Source organism: Erythrolamprus reginae, unplaced genomic scaffold (genome assembly GCF_031021105.1).
Source record: "Erythrolamprus reginae isolate rEryReg1 unplaced genomic scaffold, rEryReg1.hap1 H_48, whole genome shotgun sequence".
Classification (NCBI taxonomy): Eukaryota; Metazoa; Chordata; class Lepidosauria; order Squamata; family Dipsadidae; genus Erythrolamprus; species Erythrolamprus reginae.
This window is the reverse complement of record NW_027248504.1, coordinates 197,501-213,884: the sequence shown is the minus strand read 5'-3', so window position 1 is coordinate 213,884 and position 16,384 is coordinate 197,501. Positions and strand designations below refer to the sequence as shown.

Sequence of the window (16,384 nt, the reverse complement as noted above, 5' to 3'; positions counted from 1 at the left end):
AGAACGAACAAGCCCCCCCCCCCCCTTGGGAAGTTGCGGCCTCTGCTCCTGTCGCTGGAGGTTCTGCAGACCTTCGGACACCCAACGACGCCTTCCAAGAAGGAGAGGAGGTCAGACTAGAAGACCTCCAAGGTCCCCCCCCTTCCAGCCCCGGGGGATGATTCCTCGTCGGCCGCCCTGCTCGGGGAAAGGGAAAAAAAAAAGGGGGGGGGGGGAGCGGAGGCGAGCGAAAGCGAAAGCGAAAGTGCCCGCTCGGCTCCCTTTCGCTTTCCCGCTTGCGCTTGGCGGCTGCGGCGTGTGGGGCCCGAGGGCGCTTTTCTCCGCCGGCTCCGCTCTGCGTCCGGGCTGGGAGCCGCGCTCGCCCCGCATGGCCGGGTCCCCGCCGGAGCCGCCGCAGCAGCAGCCCATGCGGCTGAAGGAGTGGCTGCTGGCGCAGGTGGAGAGCGGTCGCTATCCGGGGCTGCGCTGGGAAGACGGGCGGAAGAGGCGCTTTCGCATCCCCTGGAAACACGCCGCCAAGCAGGACTACCGCGAGCGGGAGGACGCGGCGCTCTTCAAGGTGACCACGGGGTGGGGGGTCGCATGTGCGGGGACCCCCCGCTCCCCCCCCCGGCTTTCTAAGGGGGAGGGCTGGATTTCCCGGGGTGGCGGGGGATGGAGATAAGTGGCCACGGGTGGGAGGTCTTCTTGGCTGGGGGGCTTTCGGACGGACCCCTCACCCCCAACAACAGAACCTCGGTGGCGCAGTGGATAGAGTGCAGTACTGCAAGCGACTCCTGCTGCTCACCGGCTGCCAGCAGTTTGGCAGATCGAGTCTTAGTAGGCTCTAGTCTAGGTTGACTCGGCCTTCCGTCCTTCCGAAGTCGGTAAAACGAGGACCCAGATTGTTTGGGGCAATATTCTTCTCTCTGTAAACCGGGAAGCACTGTAACGTGGTATATAAATCTAAATGCTATTGCTATTTTTATATCATCTATCTCTATCTATTATTTGACTGAAAGAGTAGCAGATGCTTGGAACAAACTTCCAGCAGACGTGGTTGGTCAATCCACAGGAATTGAATTGGAACATGCCTGGGATAAACATAGATCCATCCTAAGATAAAATACAGGAAGTAGTATAAGGGCATAGATGGACCAGGAGGTCTGTCAATCTTCTAGGTTTCTATCTATATCATCTATCCATCGATCTATATCTATCATTTCTATATCTACTTCTATATCTCTATATCTATATCTATAATCTCTCTCCCTCCCTCTCTCTCTCTCTCCCTCCCCCCTTTCCCCTTCTCAACCTTTCTATGCCACAACCCCTTAATACAGTTCCTCGTGTTGTGGTGAACCCCAACCATAAGTCTAGTGCCAATTCTCCCAAACTTTCTGCTTCCTGATTTCTTCCTGCTGATTGGCAGCAAGGTCAGAGGGACACTGTAAACACCTGATTGTAGAAATATGTTCCAAGGTGCCATAATAGAAGCTTTCATTCCTAACACAAGGAGAAATTTGTCTTTCTTCTATGGTCTTAGGCAGCCCCTGTGAAATGGTCGTTTGACCCCCCCGAAGAAGTCCTGACCCCCAGGTTGAGAACCCCTGATCTATATCATCTATCTATTATCTATATATCGCTATCATCTATCTAACTATGGTCTATGATCTATCATCGATTTATCTCTATCCATCCATCCATCCATCTCTTTCTATCTATCTATCTATCTATCTATCAATTTATCATCTCTCTCTCTCTCTCTATATATATATATATATATATATATAGATAGATAGATAGATAGATAGATAGATAGATTGTTCTGAGTTCGAGTTTTGCCCCGTGTAATATTTTGAGTGTCTATGCGACGTTTCGGTGAAATCACATCCACCATCATCAGGCTGAAGCTTCGTGCTTGGAAACTTCAGCCTGATGATGGTGGATGTGATTTCACCGAAACGTCGCATAGACATGCAAAATATTACACAGGGCAAAACCCGAACTCAGAACAATCTACATACATATACCCGTAAAAATTTACAAAAACAAATATATATATATTATCTATCTATCTATCTAACTATCTATTTTATTTATGTATTAATCAAATTTTTATGCTGCCCCTCTCTATCTATCTATTCTCTCTCTCTCCCTCCCTCTCTCTATGAAGCGGTAGATAAGTCTAAGTGCTATTACTAGACTTATCTACCTCCTTCCTTCCTTCCTTGCTTCCTTGTGTAAAATGAGGACCCAGATTGTTGGGGGCAAGAGGCTGATTTTGTAAAACGCTTAGAGAGGGCTGTAAAAGCACTGTGAAGTGGTATATAAGTCTAGGTGCTATTGCTATTTCTTCCTTCCTTCCTTCCTTCCTTCCTTCCTTCCTTCCTTCCTTCCTTCCTACCATTCTTCCCAGTTGGGTCAAATGCGGACCCAGGCTGTTGGCGGCAATGTATGATTCTGTAAACCGCTTAGAGAGGGTTGTAAAAGCAATATGAAGCAGTATATAAGTCCATGTCTTATTGCTAATGCTATTCCTGCCATCCTTCCCACCCTCCCTTCCTGCCTCCCTCCCTCCTTCCTTCCTTCTCTCTCCCTTCCTCCCTCCTTCCTTCCTTCCTGCCCACCTTTCTTTATCCTTCCTTCCTTCTCTCCCTCCCTCCCTCCTTCCTTCCTCCCTTCCTCCCCACCTTTCTTTATCCTTCCTTCTTTCCATCCTTCCTTCCTTCCTTCCTTGGTGGGTCAAATGAGGACCCAGATTGTTGGGGGCAAGAGGCTGATTCTATAAACAGAGAGGGCTGTCAAAGCACTAGGAAGCGGTATATAAGTCTCAATGCTGTTGCTATTGCTGTTTCCTCTATTACCCGCACAGGCCTGGGCAGTCTACAAGGGCAAGTTCCGTGAAGGGCTGGATCACGCCGACCCCTCCGTCTGGAAGACACGTCTCCGTTGCGCCCTCAACAAAAGCCCCGATTTCAAAGAGGTGCCCGAGAAAAGTTGCCTGGAGGCCTCGGAGCCTTACAAAGTATACCAGGTGGTCGGTCCCGAGGCGGCCCAGGACACAGGTAGGAGAAAGTCTTGGGGGGGGGGGGGAAGAGGAGGCTTGGAAGATCTGGTGACATGGAGCATAAGCTCAGGACCTCTTGGGGGAGGGGCAATGCGGCCTCCCAGCATCTCTCCTTCCCCTCTGGGACTCTCCCCCCCTGAAATCAGTAGGGTCAATACTGCACTAATTCTGACTTGATCGAAGGGTTTAAAATCCTGCATGGGATAGAACAGGTGGATAGAGAAAAAATATTTTCTCTATCACACAATCCTAGGGCAAGGGGTCTCTCCCTAAAGCTCATAGGTTAAGAAAGTGAGGACCAATCAAGGGAAATATTTCTTCTTCCCCCCAGAGGGTCCTTGGTTGATGGGATTCCCTTCCAAAAGAGGTTGTGACAGCTGTCAGCCTGGAGAGCTTCAAGGCACGATTGTTTATTTATTTATTTATTGGATTTGTATGCCACCCCTTTCCGTGGACTCAGCTCACAGCATAGAAACATAGAAGCATAGAAGATTGACAGCAGAAAAAGACCTCATGGTCCATCTAGTCTGCCCTTATACTATTTCCTGTATTTTATCTTAGGATGGATCTATGTTTATCCCAGGCATGTTTAAATTCAGTGACTGTGGATTCTTCCTTCCTTCCTTCCTTCCTTCCTTCTTTCCTTCCTTCCTTCCTCCCTTTCCTTTCTTCCTTCCTCCCTTTCCTTCCTTCTTCTCTTCCTTCCTTCCTTCCTTCCTTCTCTTTCTTTCCTCCCTTCCCTTCCTTCTTCAATCATGTTGGCTCTGTTAAAAAAGTGCTATTGCTATGAGTCTAAGGAGAAGGGTGGCATAAAAATTGATTGATTGAATGAATGAATGAATAAATAAATAAATAAATAAATAAATGAATAAATAAATAAATAAATCTGTTAGTCTGGAGGACAGAAGGGAAAGGAAAGGAGGGACATGTTCAAACAAACCTCCAGCAGACATGGTTGGTAAATTCACAGTAACTGAATGTAAACATGCCTGGGATAAACATAGATCCATCCTAAGATAAAATACAGGAAAGAGTAGAAGGGCAGACGAGATGGACCATGAGGTCTTTCTCTGTCGTCAATCTTCTGTGTTTCTGTTTCTAAGAATTTTGCGGTTGTATGTATTAATGAAATATCTGATGTAGCAATGCAGGAGTACTGATTGTTATGTTGATATCAGAGAGTTTTTTTAAAAAAAATTCTTTTTTATTTGTCTGTTTTTTAAAAAATTGTTTGAAAATCGATAAAATTTATTTACAAAAAAAGAGAATGACATGCTTAAATCTTGTAAAATCTGTGTATGGGGGAGCCTGTTTCTTGGGGAGGGGGGCTTGTCGCTGGGACAGAACAGATTCCTCCCAATCGTTTGATTCACAAGATACCAAACCTGGTCTAGTCCAGGTTGGTGTTAGCTTCATCTGGAGTGGGCGGTTGTGTGAATCTACCTTTTGTGTCTTTGCTGCTGTCATTTTCCAGAGAAGGAGAGTGGAACCGACTCACCTCTGCTGTCGAAAGGGTCCCCGACAACATCATCTGAAGCCCCCGCAGCCCACGGCTTGTCAGACAAGGTAAGCACCTGTGGGGTTTCAGGTGGGGGTTTGTTTGCTTGCTTCCTTGCTTGCTTGTTTCTTTGTTTGTTTATTTATTCGTTCGTTCATTCGTCCATTCGTTTATTTGTTTATTCGTTTATTCGTTAGATTTGTATGCCGCCCCTCTCCGTAGACTGGGGCCGGCTAAGAACAATAATAAAACAGCACATGACAAATCTAATATTTAAAATAATTTAAAAACCCTTATTAAAAACCAAACATACACACAAACATACCGTGCATAAATTGTATAGGCCTTTGGGGAAAGGAATATTTCAATTCCCCCATGCCTGACGACAGAGGTGGGTTTTAAGGAGGTTACGAAAGGCGAGGAGGGTGGGGGCAATTCTGATCTCTGGGGGGAGCTGGTTCCAGAGGGTCGGGGCCGCCACAGAGAAGGCTCTTCCCCTGAGTCCCACCAGACGATATTGTTTAGTCAATGGGACCCAGAGAAGGCCCACTCTGTGGGACCTAACTGGTCGCTGTGATTCGTGCGGCAGAAGGCGGTCCCGGAGATATTCTGGTCCGGTGCCATGAAGGGCTTTATAGGTCATAACCAACACTTTGAATTGTGACCGGAAACTGATCGGCAACCAATGAAGACTGCGGAGTGTTGGTGTAACATGGGCATATTTAGGAAAGCCCATGATTGCTCTCGCAGCTGCATTCTGCATGATCTGAAGTTTCCGAACACTTTTCAAAGGTAGCCCCATGTAGAGAGCGTTACAGTAGTCGAACCTCGAGGTGATGAGGGCATGAGTGACTGGGAGCAGTGAGTCCCGGTCCAAATAGGGCCGCAACTGGCGCACCAGGTGAACCTGGGCAAACGCCCCCCTCGCCACAGCTGAAAGATGGTTCTCTAATGTGAGCTGTGGATCAAGGAGGACGCCCAGGTTGCGGACCCTCTCTGAGGGGGTCAATGATTCCCCCCCCAGGGTAATGGACGGACAGATGGAATTGTCCTTGGAGGTTATGCTGCTACCAGTGCGCTGCACATACAGTTTGTCTTTGCTGCATGTGTGCATGCACGCATCCAAATGAGAGGAATGCGCCCGTGTGCAAGATTTTGGTGATTTTTTTTACTTCCATGCCTGCACATATTTTTTGCTTCCGTGCATTCACATTTGGAATACGGTGCTCAGTTCCAGAGACCTTACCTACAAAAAGAGGTGCGGATATTCCTGGAGGCATCTGTAATATGGCAAATGATTTAGCTTGACTAGATAAGTGGTCAAAGCAATGGAAACTGCAGTTTAATGTTTCCCAATGTAAAATAATGCACTTGGGGAAAAGGAATCCTCAATCTGAGTATTGTATTGGCAGTTCTGTGTTAGCAAAAACTTCAGGAGAGAAGGATTTAGGGGCAGTGATTTCTGACAGTCTCAAAATGGGTGAGCAGTGTGGTCGGGCGGTAGGAAAAGCAAGTAGGATGCTTGGCTGCATAGCTAGAGGTATAACAAGCAGGAAGAGGGAGATTGTGATCCCGCTGTATAGAGCGCTGGTGAGACCCCATTTGGAATTATACTGTGTCCAGTTCTGGAGACCTCACCTACAAAAAGATATTGATAAAATTGAACGGGTCCAAAGACGGGCTACAAAAATGGTGGAAGGTCTTCAGCATAAAAATGACCAGGAGAGACTTCATGGACTCAATCTGTAGAGTCTGGAGGACAGAAGGAAAAGGGGGGACACGATCAAAACATTTAAATATGTTAAAGGGTTAAATAAGGTTCAGAAGGGAAGTGTTTTTAATAGGAAAGTGAACTCAAGAACAAGGGAGCACAATCCGAGGTTAGTTGGGGGAAAGATCAGAAGCAAAGTGAGAAAATATTATTTGACTGAAAGAGTGGTAGATGTTTGGAACAAACTTCCAGCAGATGTGGTTGGTCAATCTACAGTGACTGAATTGAAACATGCCTGGGACAAACATAGATCATCCTAAGATAAAATACAGGAAATAGTACAAGGGCTGTGTCAGTCTTTACTACTGGTGTGGCGTCCTCCTCCTACTGGTAGCAACCCGCTATTGATGGGATCTCTTCAGATCCTGAACAGATTCCTACTCAAGGAGATCTCTGCTCACTTACATAGCAGTTTTTTTTAAAAAAAACCAGCAGCCAGGGTTAAGGGAAGAATATTTGCATTTTCCTGCCTGAACTTGATTGGGCAAAGAAGCATTGCTAGGTGTTATGTCTGTCTGTGTGTAGAGTCTTTCTCAAACGTGGCACCTTGAAGGTGGATGGACTTCAACTCCCAGAATTCCCCAGCCAGCAGGTAGAAAAATGGTGATTGCTGGGGTGACATGTTGAATGTGGAATGAATGAAAAAATATGTAGTCTACTATTTTAAATGCATTGCAATGTAGATATTGAAGAACATTCTTCTTGAAAAGTCACATTATATCATTCTTCCCTTTCTTTCTTTCTCCCTCCTTCCTTCCTTTCTCTTCTTCCTTTCTTCGTCCCTTTCTTCTCCCTCCCTCCTTCCTCCCTCTCTTCCTTCCTTCCCCCCTCCCTTTCTCCTTTCTTCTCTCTTATTCATCCCTCCTTCCCTCTTTCTTCCCCCCTCCCTTCCTTTCTCCCTTCCTTCTACTTTCCTCCCTCTCTTCTTCCTTCCGACTTCCTTCCTTCTATACCTCCTTCTTTACTTTTCCTTCCTGCCTTTTTCTCCCTCCCTCCTTCCTCCATCTCTTCCTTCCTTCCTTCCTCCTTTATCCTCTCTTATTCATCCCTCCCTCCCTTCCTCTTTTCTCCCTCCCTTCCTTTCTCCCTCTCTCCTTTTTTCCTCCCTCTCTTCTTCCTTCTCTCCTTCCTTCCTTCTATACCTCCTTTCCTTTTCCTTCCTGCCTTTTTCTCCCTCCCGTCCTCTCTCTCCCCTCCCCTCCCCCCTATTTGAATTGCTGCCCATCCCAACCAGTGACTCTAGGTGGTGAACTTACCTTGATTTGATTTGGTTTAAAATTTACTTTACTTTAATTTAAAATTTAATTTACTTTAATTTAACATTATGACATAAATCGAATGTAAATAAACACTATTTGCACAGGGAATCCCAAAATTAAAATCTCATCAGTCTTCGTTGCATGGCTTTAAGACACACCTAGCCGCCATTATTTTGCAAACTCGCTTACGACAACTTCTTGCATCCTAAGAACAAGAGCTTGTTCCTCTTGAGGTTCTTTCTGCCTCGAACAGGAAGTTTCTGTTCTGGATTTTTATTTTGAAATTCAGCTTCCCTAAAGATCAAAACCACAGCTTCAAATCTGGAACAGCTACTACCAGGAGTTCCAGATTTGTCGGACACCAGAAAACAGAACTGCCCTGGGCTTATTTATTGTTGCTCACATATTTACAATAATCTCCCCAGACTGTCTCTCTTTTCAAGGGAACAGCCAGAAAAAGGCTTTATCCGATCTGCCACCTCACTCCCTCTTCCCCCTGGTTTCAATGCCAGCCCTGCCCTGGCCTGGTCTGGAAACTCCAGGCTGCTAAGCGCCAGCCAAAGACAACACCTCAAGGACTCTTGGCCAGAGAAGAGAATGCAGCTGCATTGCAATGGTGGCTGCTCTTCCAAACACAGCTAGTTTGAATAAGAAGAACTGCCCAAACTGCCTTCTATTGAGGACCTGTATATTTCATTCATTCATTCGTTCATTTAATCATTCATTCACTCACTCATTCATTCAGTAATTCATTTAATCATTCATTCATTCAATCAATCAATCAATCATTCACTTACTCATTCATTCATTCATTCATACATTCATTCAATCATTCATTCATTCATTCAATAATTCATTCATTCAATCATTCATTCATTCAATCATTCATTCATTCAATCATTCATTCATTCATTCATTCATTCAATCATTCATTCATTCAATTATTCATTCATTCAATTATTCATTCATTCATTCATTCATACATTCATTCAATCATTCATTCACTCAATCATTCATTCATTCATTCATTCATTCATTCAATCATTCATTCATTCAATTATTCATTCATTCAATTATTCATTCATTCAATCATTCATTCATTCAATCATTCATTCATTCAATCATTCATTCATTCATTCAATCATTCATTCAATTATTCATTCATTCAATCATTCATTCATTCAATCATTCATTCATTCAATCATTCATTCAATCAATCATTCAATCATTCATTCAATCATTCATTCAATCATTCATTCAATCATTCATTCAATCATTCATTCATTCAATCATTCATTCAATTATTCATTCATTCAATCATTCATTCATTCAATCATTCATTCATTCATACGTTCGTTCGTTCATTCATTCATTCAATCATTCATTCAATCAATCATTCAATCATTCATTCAATCATTCATTCAATCATTCATTCAATCATTCATTCATTCAATCATTCATTCAATTATTCATTCATTCAATCATTCATTCATTCAATCATTCATTCATTCATACGTTCGTTCGTTCATTCATTCATTCATTCATTCATTGGATTCATATTCCGCCCTTCTCTGGCCACTAGGGGCAGCATATAACATATACTGTACTGTAAAAAGAACAATGCATAGAAACATAGAAGATTGACGGCAGAAAAAGACTTTTCCCACCTCGGAAGGAAGGAAGGCTGAGTCAACCTTGAGCCAGTGGTGAGATTTGATCTGCTGAACTACAGCCAGCAGTCAGCAGTAGCAGCTTGCATTACTGCACTCTAACCACATAGAAATATAGAAACATAGAAGATTGACAGCAGAAAAAGACCTCCTGGTCCATCTAGTCTGCCCTTATACGATTTCCTGTATTTTACCTTACAATGGATCTATGTTTATCCCAAGCATGTTTAACCTTGATGTTCAGTTCAAGAAAACTCCCTAATCTTATGTTCCCGGGTCTATTTGACCCGGACTGCAAATTGATCATTTTAGGTACTTATATTTGGTCTTTTTGAAAGCTTTTTTCACCTGGAAACAAGTTTGAACATTTCTGCACACAATGGAATGAAAATTGAATCCTTATTGGTTTTATTTTCACATAAATGTGCCTCCCCCCCCCCCGTGTTTGTGGATTTTTTTTAGGTTTATAAGGCCGGGGTGGGTGGCCCTTTTGTGGCAAAAATAAACCAATAAGAATCATTTTTTTCAGTTCATTACTATTTTTCTTATGTTCAGGATTGTTCAATTTAGTATATCAAAACTTTTGGGGGAATATTCCTTAGAGATTTGTAGCCTAAAAAAAGTATAAATTGAAAAGAAATTCAGAAAACATGGGGGGAGGGATTTTTGATAAAAATAAATATATAAGCCTCAATTTTTTCAGTTCAATTTTCATATCATTATGTTCATAAATGTTCACACTAGTTTTCCAGTTGAATTTTTTTTCAAAAAGATCAAATTCAAGTACCTAAAAAAATTCTTTTTGGTCCGGTCATATACGAACAGAAACAGACTCGAAGTGATGATTTTTTTTTGCCCAGAAAAGAATTAGCCACCATCCCAAAAATATTGTTTTGATGATCAGCAGTGTTAAATTGAGTAAATGAATGCATAAGATATTAAAAATATTTCGGATTTGAAGCTTGCATAAATATAAAGTGAAAATGTTTGCAAGCAGCCAAGGGGGGGGGGGGGTTATTTATGATTGTAAACAACCAATAAGAAACATTTCTTTCAGTTCATTTATATTTTTCTTATATTCAGAAATGTTCAAACTACCAATCCCACACCAACTTTAGTAAAATTGAACACATTTTGCAAGGAAAACTATCCATAAATTGAAAAATATTTCACAAAAACGGGGGGGGCACGCATTCTATCAGCAAAATAAACCAATAAGAATTACTTTTTTCATTTCAATTTTCATATCATTGTGTGCAGAAATGTTCAGACTACTTTCCAAGTGAAAAAAGTATTCAAATTGACCAAACATAAGCAGTTCAAATGAAGAGTTTTCGGTCCGGGTCAGGGTGACCCGGGAACACAACTAGTGTGACTTTTTGTTTTTCAGCAAGAAAGAAACCCCCCACCCCCCAAAAAAAATTCTCATAGAGAGAACCCCTGAAATGCTGAAAAGTCATGAAATTTCAAGTTTCAGATATGCAGGGAAAAATTTTTACAGGGACTCAAACTTGGCTCCGGGTCACATACGACCCGAACTGAACAGCAAGGTTAAATTCAGTGACTGTGGATTTACCAACCATGTCTGCTGGACGTTTGTTCCAAGCATCTACGACTCTTTCAGTCAAATAATATTTTCTCCCGTTGCTTTTGATCTTTCTCCCAACTAACCTCAGATTGTGCCCCCTTGTTCTTGTGTTCACTTTCCTATTAAAAACACTTCCCTCCTGGACCTTATTTAACCCTTTCACATATATAAATGTTTCGATCATGTCCCCCCTTTTCCCTTCTGTCCTCCAGACTAGATAGGTGGAGTTCATTAAGCCTGACCCCCTCCACCACAAAAATCCCAGGTGCCTTCTTCCCAATTTCAAGCCCTGTTTATTTTCTTTCTTTCCAGGCCGAACCATTGTCGGAGCCTGATGGGAAAAGGGAAGATGACCCAAGGGGTGCTCAACCCCCCCAGAAGATGGGCAGTGCAGACCTCCATGGTAAGGTGGAAACAAGGACTTCTCTGCTGAGTGAAAGATTATGGAGATCTGTTTTGAGGGCATGATACGATTGGTGCACTCCCTTTGTTGTGGTTAGCTCTGGCCCAGCTCCTGCCCCAAGGACTGTGGATGTGGGAGAGACATCCACATGCTGCAGGCCTGTTTTGCCCCCGGTGGAATCTGCTGATGAAGGCTCCTCTGACCAAGAAGACATGAGTGACAGGGAGGAGGAGAGTGGGGCAGGCAGCTCAGAAGGAGATCAATTATCTAGCTCCTCCTTGGATTCAGAACAAGAGTTAATGATACAGCCACGCATGCGGAGAGCGATGCATAGGCAGCAACAACTGAGAGATTATTATCAAAGAAAATGAGGCCACCTGTGGTTGGGTGGGGCTGTGGTCATTAGTGAGGCTGCTATAAATAGCAGCCTGTGGGTTTGGCCATTGTGGAGGATTATCTGATCCTTGTGTTTCGTGACTGCTTTACTGACTTGGACCTTTTGTATGCTGATTTTTCCCCGCTTTGAAACTAAACCAGAGCAAAATGTGTTTCACTTTGTGAAAGAAGAAGGACTGTGAATTGCCTCACAGCTGCAAGCTAAGTATCTCAGAACTGATAAGGGACTTGTATAAATTACCAGTTTGTTTGGAGATGAGTGCTCTTTGCTATAACAAAAGAGGGCTTAGTTTAAGTGGATTTTCATTATAAAGAACATTGTTTTGAATTTTCAAACGTGTGTGTGTCTGAAATTTGTACCTGTGCATTTTTGGGAGGAGTCTACCAGAGAGCCCGACAGAACACCCTTGAGTTTAGTCAATCCTTGGATCACATCCCCGTCTGACTGCACTAACATCTGATATATATTGCTTCCTTGCGCCTTGGTACCCTCACTTTTTTCTCTTTTCTCGGCTTAACGTTTGTTGTGATCTGATCCACAGGGTGTCGGGCGAAAGGCTTTCCCCACGCAAGGTGGGCTCCATCGCAGATCTACCAGCTTTCAAACCGGGCTTTCGTTAGTTCCAGTTCACAGTCTGCCCTGGGCAAAAGCATCAATTCAGGTATGAGAGGTGTTGGGTTCGAGAATTTCTTCGCCGAATCCTGCTCAGCACTTCGCTGACTCAGGGCTGGAGCTTGCAAAAGCTAAACTGGTTCAGAACTGGTTGGCTTTAGGATGGGTTAGGACTAGAGAGGTGTGATTGGAAATTGTGCCCAAAATCCATCTTAAACCGGAGTTATTTATTATTGTTGTTGTTGTTGTTGTTGTTATTATTATTATTATTATTATTATTATTATTATTATTATTATTATTATTATGTCAGTACAACACAGCAAACGAGATCACTATGCTGGATTTCGTATTTCATCCCCAGTCGGGCGCTTCCCAAGCACCTAGGACTGCGTGATGTAGCCGCGAATTATGTTTGCCGATCCCAGTCAAGCGGCCTTTTGCAATTGACAGGTGGAGATTTTGTCAATTCCGATGGTTTTCAAATGTCCGCTGAGATCCTTTGGCACTGCGCCCAGCGTGCCAAGTACCACTGGGACCACTTTCACGGGCTTATGCCAGAGTCGTTGCAGCTCGATGATGATGATGATTATTATTATTATTATTATTATTATTATTATTTATTAGATTTGTATTTCTCTAAGTATTTGTATTTATCTAAGGAATCAGCTTCCTTCCTTCCGAGGTGGGTCAAATGAGGAGCCACATTGTTGGGGGCAAGAGCCTGATTCTGATCCTTCCTTCTTTCCTTCTTTCCTTCCTTCCTTCCGGGGTGGGTCAAGGGAGGACCCAGATTGTTGGGGGCAAGAGCCTGATCCTGTAAACTGCTTAGCATTAGGAAGCGGTATATAAGTCTAAATGCTATTGCCCATCCTTCCTTCCTTCCTTCCTTCCCTCCCTCCCTCCCTCCTTCCTTCCTTCCTTCCTTCCTGGGTCAAGTGAGGACCCAGATTGTTGTGGGCAATAAGGCTGAGTTTGTAAACCACTTAGAAAGGGCAGGAAAGCACTGTGAAGCAGTATATAAGTCTAAATGCTATTGCCTGACCTTTTTTCCTTCCTTCCCTCCCTCCTTCCATCCTTCTGAGGTGGGTCAAAGGAGGACCCAGATCATTGGGGGTAAGAGGCTGATTCTGTCAACCGCTTAGAGAGGGCTGTGAAAGCACTACGAAGCAGTATATAAGTCCAAATGCTATTGCTATTCCTTCCTTCCTTCCCTCCCTCCTTCCATCCTTCCGATGTGGGTCAAAGGAGAACCCAGATCGTTGGGGGCAAGAGGCTGATTCTGTCAACCGCTTAGAGAGGGCTGGGAAAGCCCTGTGAAGTGGTATATAAATCTAAATGCTAATGCTAATTTCTGATCCTCCCTGGCCTTTATAACCCTCTCCAGATTGTTTCCTTCACATCCGCCTCTACTATTGCGATGCGCTGGTGAAAGAGACGACCACTAGCGCCGCAGAAGGCTGCCGCATCACCTACCAGCCGGTAGCGGCAGAGGACAACGACCTCTACGGTCCCAGCGGAATAGAAGAAATCCAGTTCCCTCCTCCAGATGTCCTGGGCTGCAGAAACTGGGGGCCCAAGGCCACATGGATCTTGAAGAGGTTGCTCCCCCACTTGCATCGCGGGGTCCTCCTTTGGGTGGCCCCTGAAGGCGTCTTCATGAAGCGCCAATGCCAAAGTCGGGTTTACTGGAAGGGGCCGTTGGCGCCCCACAACGATCAGCCAAACAAGCTGGAGAGGGAGAAAACGTACCGGCTGTTGGACACTCAACAATTCCTCCAAGGTGTGTCCAGAGAGGCTTGCTTCGGGGTTTTTATTTTATTTTATTTTATTTTATTTTATTTTATTTTATTTTATTTATTATTTTATTTATTTTATTTTATATTTTATTTTATTTTATTTTATTTTATTTATTATTTTATTTATTTTATTTTATTTTATTTTATTTTATTTTATTTATTTTTTTATTTTTTATTTATTTATTTATTTATTTAATTTATTTATTTATTTAATTATTTTATTTTATTTTATTATTTTATTTTATTATTTTATTTATTTTATTTTATTTTATTTTATTTTATTTTGTCAAACAATTATAGGGTCATAATTTGTACAAATAAAACAGTAGATAAGTAATGATAAAAAGTAACTAAAGAAGACAATAGGGCAGGGACGGTAGGCACAGTGGTGCGCTTATGCACGCCCCTTACAGACCTCTTAGAAAGGGGCAAAGGTCAATTGTAGTCTAAGGTTAAAGGTTTTGGGGTTAGGAGTAGAAACCACAGAGTCAGGTAGTGCATTCCAGGCGATGATGACTCTGTTGCTGAAGTCGTATTTTTTGCAGTCAAGTTTGGAGCTGTTGACATTTAGTTTAAATCGATTCCGTGCTCGTGTGTTGTTGCGGTTGAAGGTGAAGTCGTCGTTATCAGGTAGGACATTTTGGTATATGATTTTATGAACTATAATTAAGTCAGAACGGAGACGACGGAGTTGTAAGTTGTCTAAACCAAGAATTTCAAGTCTGGTAGAGTAAGGTATTTTGTTGTGAGAAGAGGAGTGAAGGGCTCTTCTTGTGAAATATTTCTGGACTCTCTCAATTGTGTTGATGTCAGATATGCAATATGGGTTCCATACAGGCGAGCTGTATTCGAGGATTGGTCTGACAAATGTTTTGCAAGCTCTTGTTAGCAGTTCAAAGGTTAACAACTCTTAAAGCCTTTTTGGCAATGTTGTTGCAGTGGGCTCTAGGACTTAGATCTTTGGATATGAGTACTCCAAGGTCTTTGACAAGGTTTTGCTTGGGGGTAGGGTTAGAACCGTGTTTCCCAGGGTGGATGTGATTTAAATCCAGTCGATTTAAACCATGATTTAAACCACTAGTAAAAAGGCTTGGTTTAAATCAGGGCTTCACAAGATCACGTATTGTACTGAGTATTGTATTTAATAGGAAAGTGAACCAAGAACAAGGGGGCACAATCTGAAGTTAGTTGGGGGAAAGATCAGAACCAACGGGAGAAAATATGATTTGACTGAAAGAGTAGTAGATGCTTGGAACAAACTTCCAGCAGACGTGGTTGGTCAATGCACAGGAACTGAATTTGAACATGCCTGGGATAAACATAGATCCATCCTAAGATAAAATACAGAAAATAGTATAAGGGCAGACTAGATGGACCAGGAGGACTTTTTCTGCTGTCACTCTTCTATGTTTCTATCATTGCATTGGCAGTTCTGTGTTAACAAAAACTTCAGAAGAGAAGGATTTAGGGGTAGTGATTTCTGACAGTCTCAAAATGGGTGAGCAGTGTGGTCGGGCAGTAGGAAAAGCAAGTAGGATGCTTGGCTGTATAGCTAGAGGTATAACAAGCAGGAAGAGGGAGATTGTGATCCCCTTATATAGAGCGCTGGTGAGACCCCATTTGGAATAATACTGTGTTCAGTTCTGGAGACCCCACCTACAAAAAGATATTGACAAAATTGAACGGGTCCAAAGAAGGGCTACAAGAATGGTGGAAGGTCCTAAGCATAAAACGTATCAGGAAAGACTTAATGGACTCAATCTGTATAGTCTGGAGGACAGAAGGAAAAGGGGGGACATGATCGAAACATTTAAATATGTTAAAGGGTTAAATAAGTTTCAGGAGGGAAGTGTTTTTAATAGGAAAGTGAACACAAGAACAAGGGGACACAATCTGAAGTTGGGGGAAAGATCAAAAGCAACATGAGAAAATATTATTTCACTGAAAGAGTAGTAGATCCTTGGAACAAACTTCCAGCAGACTTGGTTGGTAAATCCACAGTAACTGAATTTAAACATGCCTGGGATAAACATATATCCATTGTAAGATAAAATACAGGAAATAGTATAAGGGCAGACTAGATGGACCATGAGGTCTTTCTCTGCAGTCAGTCTTCTATGTTTCTATGTTTCTATCATGTGAACTGTTAATACCACTTTATTGGTAAGGCCACACTTGGAATATTGCATTCAGTTTTGGTCACCACAATGCAAAAAAAGATGTTGAGACTCTAGATAGAAAGAGGGCAGAGAAGAGCAACAAAGAGGATGAGGAGACTGGAGGCTAAAACATACGAAGAACGGTTGCAGGAACTGGGCATGGCTGGTTTAATGAAAAGAA

General features: G+C 42.8%; 1 protein-coding gene across 1 annotated transcript in view; it reads left to right on the top strand.

The window, feature by feature from the left end:
• Nucleotides 1–287: 287 nt before the first annotated feature.
• LOC139155700 (interferon regulatory factor 4-like) overlaps nucleotides 288–16,384 on the top strand; it is an 18,704-nt gene continuing 2,607 nt past the window's right edge. The window contains exons 1-6 of the mRNA XM_070730947.1: nucleotides 288–559; nucleotides 2,855–3,047; nucleotides 4,524–4,615; nucleotides 11,148–11,238; nucleotides 12,177–12,296; nucleotides 13,633–14,028. Of these exons, the coding sequence (XP_070587048.1) occupies nucleotides 368–559; nucleotides 2,855–3,047; nucleotides 4,524–4,615; nucleotides 11,148–11,238; nucleotides 12,177–12,296; nucleotides 13,633–14,028 (1,084 nt within the window). The 5' untranslated portion in view covers nucleotides 288–367. The remainder of the gene's footprint in view (nucleotides 560–2,854; nucleotides 3,048–4,523; nucleotides 4,616–11,147; nucleotides 11,239–12,176; nucleotides 12,297–13,632; nucleotides 14,029–16,384) is intronic.